We start from the raw sequence: 5,853 nt of genomic DNA on the forward strand, positions 1-5,853 counted from the left end.
GCACACCAGTACAACATGTAGGGAAGGAAGGGTGTCAAGCACACACACACTTCTTTCTCAAGTTTACTCTTATAGTTTACAGTTTTCATTTCTTGCCCGTGACGGCAGCGTCCTCGGCAGCTTCCTTCGCCTTCTTGGCGCGCATGCCCCACGTGCGTGCAATGGCCCGCTCCTGAAAAATACCACTGACATGTACAAAACGCACACACACACACACACACACACACACACACACACACACACACACAGTAACTCATCAAAATAGAAAATAGCAATAAAAGTAACCTAAGTAAAAATTAAGAAAAATTATATCATTATTGATAACTGTCTCCTGCAAATAACATTTTCTTTTTTTTTCTAATGTAAGAGGTGCACCAATCCCTGAAGAGAGTGGGTGACAGGACAGAAACCTGACAAAAACCAATGTTAATAATGTTTGATAACTGTGTGGTAGTGAGATACAAGATACCATCTACCACGCCTAAATTCATGGAAATTTGCAAAAAGGGATAAACTTTGAGAAAAATCAATACAAACATTCTCTAATTTTTGCTACTTGTACAAGAAGAGTTTAACTTGGTCCACCTGAAATCAGCTCTAGACTGAACATATAACAAAACACAAATTTGTCTCACCACTTTTTGACAATGCTAAAAAATCACACTTCCACCAAAACTTTTGCTATATATAAACACTCTGATGCAGCAAGGCATTGTGTGCTAGGAGGTTCACCCATCTGTCCTACTGCTCTCCCACTAAATTCAAATGTTCCACAAGCTCTCAAACAAGTGGACAATATTCTTTGTATGTATGGAATGTGTAATGGTCTAAATTGCCAGATTTTTCATTTCTCAAATTAGAATAAAAGGGACCTGGCTGCTGAGGAGACGATCATGAGCAGCAAAGTATAAAAGACAAAGGTATTTAAGGCGAGGATGTGTGCAGAGACATATCCAGAGTGACATGTGGATTTCCCCGTTACAAATTTGTCAACCACCCTGAAGGAAGGATGAAGAGCTGGGTTAGCTGCATGTCGACTCCCGCAGCCTGGATTCAAAACAAGGGTTGTAGATTTGCTGCCTGACACACAGGATGCTGCACCACAGTAGGGATACAATTAAGCATACTAAATCTTAAATGCAGGTAAAGTTGGCACAGTATACTTCAAATGTGGTCTGACGATGCCAAAGAACAGTGAGGGCAGGGTATTTGCCTATATGGACTAGTGTTGGGATAAAGGTCAAGCCTCTGTGCCTTGCAATGCTGGGCTACAAAATGACACATACACAATTCAATACCTTGGATTTCATCGATTATAGGTGTTTTTACATGTTAGTCATCATAATTCAGTCTTATATCTATGGTCTGATTACACTGGACTTGCCACTCAATATCACACAATAACAGTAACAGTCTGAGAGGTAAAGATGCAACACTCACCCGGCGGAGGGCATTGAAGCAACTGTACTTCTTCTGGCGCTTGCTGATGCCTCGGGCCTTCTCCTTCCTGGCCTTGGGGATGTGAGGCATCACCACTCCCTTCATCTGCTGTGCCAGGGCAATCTCCTGTGGCTGCAGGCAGAATGGAGAAGTGGTTGATGTAGGAATTCTAATACAATTAATCCAAGATCTCAGCCCCCACCACTTCACTGTCACATCACAGCATACAACTTCCTGCACAGGTCTACTTACTAAGCCTTGTTTGGACATCTCTCTTTCAGTGCACTATCTAGTCATATGAATTACCTAAACATTTCTATGACTCATCTATTCTGTGACTGCATTGTTCTATTTGTACACAAGTTTGATGCATCCAGGTAATTACACAGCCAGCTCTGAGAAAAATTGCATGCATGGTAAAAAAAAAAGAACCTGCAGGAAAAAGTGAGCCCTCACCAACAAACATTATCATCTGAGCCATAACAAGCCAAAATACTCATCCTACCAAACTCACCACAAATTGTCATTCTTTTTATCATACTAAGTTTGCTGTGTTGCAGTGGGAACTCAGTGCCACATGCCTTAGTCTAATACCGTAGGAGCATAAAATGGCGCAACAATAAAGGTGAACCAAACTCCTCTCGCCCCACTGTGATCATCATGGCTTGCTTGGAAGTGAGCTGCATGCCTCAAACGTCCCGTCAGTGGTTTGGCGCTGGCCACTTGCTCTCGTGGGTATCCCTTGAACCCATGGGATTAGAAGCACAGCAGCAGGATGCCACTTGACCTACTCTGTACAGCACAACAGCCAGCTTACCGTGGAGTCGGTCTTCTTTGGCTTGGCAGTCTTCAGAGGGAAGAGAATCAGCTTGCTCTTGTACACCTTGAGGCGCTGCACATTCTGCTGCAGGGATTCCATGGACTTATTGGTGCGGTGATAGTCCACGGCAATGCCAATGGTGCGTGCATACTTGGGGTTCAGAGCAGCACCCTGGTGAAAAGATGGATCACTCAATAACAATATCAACAAATACATATATAATCAAGTATAAAGAACCATTTCAATCTGATTATCACCAAGCATCTACATATTTCACTCCATATTTTCACTGCAGTTAGTGACTTTAGTACAAGTTAGTCTACTTTGTAGACTAACTTGTACTATAACGTAAACACAACCACACCATTCTCACTGAAGTGGTGCATGGGTTTCTTTAAGAAATAAAGCACATGAATAAAGTGGATACAACTGTGGCAGGGATCATGTTGATGCTCTAACAAAATATTTTAAACTTAATCAGGAGTGAAATGAAATACAGCAACAACTTCAGAGAAAATGTGATTTGATCAACAAAGGAATTTCTGAGGACAAGTACAACTGACAACCACAGCGGCAGCAGCAGCAGCAGCACTACAATAAATAACATTGTAACGTTAGTAAACTGAGATAGAAAGGGCTGTTCAGTTTTCCGGGGTGCTCTCAGCCACATGCCTAGCTTATTAGCACCCAGACTATAATGTTTTGAAACTCCAGATGGTATGGGGAAGGGGATGAAGGGATCTATCAATAGCAGTGGTTTGTCATACTTAACCCAGCCACATACCTTCAGTTCCTCCAGGGTGAAGCCCTTGCCCAGCCGCTGCTTAGTGTTGTACCTGGAAGGAGGTCACAGTGAGTCCTCTTCAACCTTCATGTTCATTCACACAAACTTAATTTTTTGGAACAAGTCCTAAAATGAGCACTAAATCCACCTTGGACAAGACGTGTACAACTCTGTGGTCAACTCGACACCTTCACACACCACGCCTCAATCAACAAAGTGGAGCTGGCCACCACACACTGGTGAGTGGTGTCAGTGTGGCAAGGGGTATGTTCATCATGCAGGAATAAAAGTTTGGCAAGTGTTCAGCTCTGACCTGCCCCTCCCTGCTGGAAAAGCAAGTTTAAATAGAAGCAAATTAAAGAACTGCTTGCTCCAGCATCAAGGTCTTGACACCTTCCCTCCCACAAAACAACAGCGTCAAGATCAGTCTTACTTGAAGGTTGGGCAGCGCACGATGGGCCTCAGCTTGCCAAGGGGCCTCGGGGCCACCTGCCTGGCCTTGACCTGCCTCTTGTTGCGGCGTCGCTGCTTGCGGGCCGGCTGGTTGAACCACGTCCGCACATAGCGCTGCCAGTCCTTGTGGAAGTGGCAGTTGGGGATGATATTGTTCCTCTTGGGAGCCATGCTTAAGGGGCCTGTGGGAGGAAGGCTGCTCAGTGAGTGGAGGCTGGGTCCTCTCGCACACATGCACACACACACACACCAGTCACAGGGTGCAGGGCTCAAACAGGACACACTGAGTAATGTTTTTGGTTATGGTCACTACATTACTTGTGATTCAGCTGCTGTGTATTTGTCTTGTCAGCAACAGGTGTGTTGTGTATTGTGCTTACAGAAAGTGACATGGTTAATAATTGTTTTTTTTTAAACACATTAAAACAGCTATCATGAGCGGCAGCTGTCTGTCACACAGCAGGCAAGAGTCAGTCTGGCTGGCTGCTGCTGGGGAGGGAGGGTTGGGAGCAGCACGAGTGGTGGGTTAGTAATCTATGCTGTGATCCCATCACACTGAATCGTGCCCCTCACAGGGTCAGGTTTGTTCAGGCCACATCAATAAAATTTTGCAAAGGATGACAAATGAAGTTTAGCATACTGATTCCAGTGGTTATCTACACAATGAAGGAATCAGCAATATCATAGAACTGAAGTTATTTAACCCTAACCTAACAAACACATCCCTTAGGTGAACATGATAACGCAACTTCAATACCGCCACAAATGATGGAGTCAAGTAGTTTGAAAAGAAAGGCGCCGCCACCAGCCAGCCACACTGCAAGCTCCTGGCTATCCATGGTCATATTCCAATTTTTTACACCTCGCTGTGCAATTTATAATACACGGGGAATAGATCTGAATAATCTTTGCCTAATTTTGTAGGCATTATATATATTTCCGAATAGTGATTGCCAGAATTGAAGAGATCAGCTGTGAGCTTAATAGACTCGATGTGGAGCTAATATACCCACGCACGTAACCCATAGACTCGATATGGAGCTCATATACCCACGCACGTAACCCAGTCTTCAGGCATTAACGATAATGGGACTCCAATAACATTCCCTACTAACATCCCAGGCGGCGGGCGAGGTGGTGAGGTGAGGAGCACCACAACACACCATCACAACCAGGTGGTGATGATGCACATTCACCACACCACCACCACCACACACTCCACTAATTTCGAGCTGTGCCAGTTACCACCCAGAACGCAGCACAAGCTCCGCAACAACACAGGTCACATCACCACCATCAAAACACACGGCCCCGTCACAGCATCTTCTCCACACATGACTCCACCTTAACCCGCCATTATCCGTCACATCTCGCCTTATCTGCCGCCCTCCGTCACCCACACACCTTGCCTTATCACCGAACTACCCTGCCAGATCTCCTGCAGCCACAACAAGGCAATATTTAAGCGTGTAAGCCAAAAAATACAAGGTTCACTCAACACACACCCGCCTTCCTTCAGGACCCTCTCGGAAAGAGCAAAACAAACCGCGCCGGGACGATGGTTCCCTTCACACATGCCACATAACATTTTTTTCTGTTCTTTCTTCTGATTAGACAATATTTTTCCTTGTTCGTATAAATTAACTGTACTGTCTTTTTAAGTAATTAATGTAAATTAATATCAGCTTAGGATTACAGAGTTTAATAGAAAGAATGAATTTTAGGATACACTGAACTAAATAAAATAAGAAAAATGAAAACGCATGTGTGGTAAACATTGTTATAGTGTGGAGAGCTGGACGCTGTCTGTGGAGATGGTGAAGAGATTTGAGGCGGAGGAGAATGGTGAGAATCCCATGGATGGCAAGAATGAGGCAATGCTGAAGATGATGGGAGAGAAGAGAGTTACAGTGAGGGAAGTGAGATGAAGACAGCTGAAGTTTTTCGGCCATGTAATGAAGAGAGAAGAGCTGGAGAATCTGATCATACCTGGAATGGTGGAGAGAAGCAGAGGGAGAGGAAAACCAAGAATAACATATCATATGGATAAGTGAAGTTGGCACCAAGGGGAATGACAAGCGGGCACTTCATCAGAACTACGCTAGAGAGGCGAGGGGTGTAGTTTTTGTGTCGCCATCTTACGTTGCTGCTTCCTCTTCTTCCACATTTCAAACACGATTGTCTTACAGGCATACTATAAATCATTCCTACCACCATCTCTTTCCTCTCCCCTTCGATGAGGATTCCCATCCACTGGGTAAACTCGAGCTAAAGTCATGGAGCCAGTGCGCGACTTTTTTTCCACTCAGCCTTCCGCCTCTTCTGATCCTTGGTGGATTAACTTGTCGGCAAGTAA

General features: G+C 44.5%; 1 protein-coding gene across 2 annotated transcripts; it reads right to left on the reverse strand.

The window, feature by feature from the left end:
• Positions 1-50: 50 nt before the first annotated feature.
• Positions 51-5,104, reverse strand: LOC135105227 (large ribosomal subunit protein eL13-like). Of its 2 annotated transcripts, none has more exons than XM_064013397.1 (6): positions 5,003-5,104; positions 3,478-3,679; positions 3,045-3,096; positions 2,258-2,431; positions 1,441-1,572; positions 51-172 (listed from the first exon to the last, which is right to left on the reverse strand). In XM_064013397.1, exons 2-6 carry the CDS (start codon positions 3,666-3,668, stop codon positions 86-88), a joined length of 636 nt encoding a protein of 211 aa, XP_063869467.1. In that variant the 5' UTR covers positions 3,669-3,679; positions 5,003-5,104; the 3' UTR covers positions 51-85. The 2 variants fall into 2 exon arrangements, with proteins under 2 accessions (XP_063869467.1, XP_063869468.1); XM_064013398.1 differs by lacking the exon at positions 5,003-5,104 and adding an exon at positions 4,902-4,995.
• Positions 5,105-5,853: the final 749 nt, after the last annotated feature.

This window comes from Scylla paramamosain, chromosome 11 (genome assembly GCF_035594125.1).
Source record: "Scylla paramamosain isolate STU-SP2022 chromosome 11, ASM3559412v1, whole genome shotgun sequence".
Taxonomy (NCBI): Eukaryota; Metazoa; Arthropoda; class Malacostraca; order Decapoda; family Portunidae; genus Scylla; species Scylla paramamosain.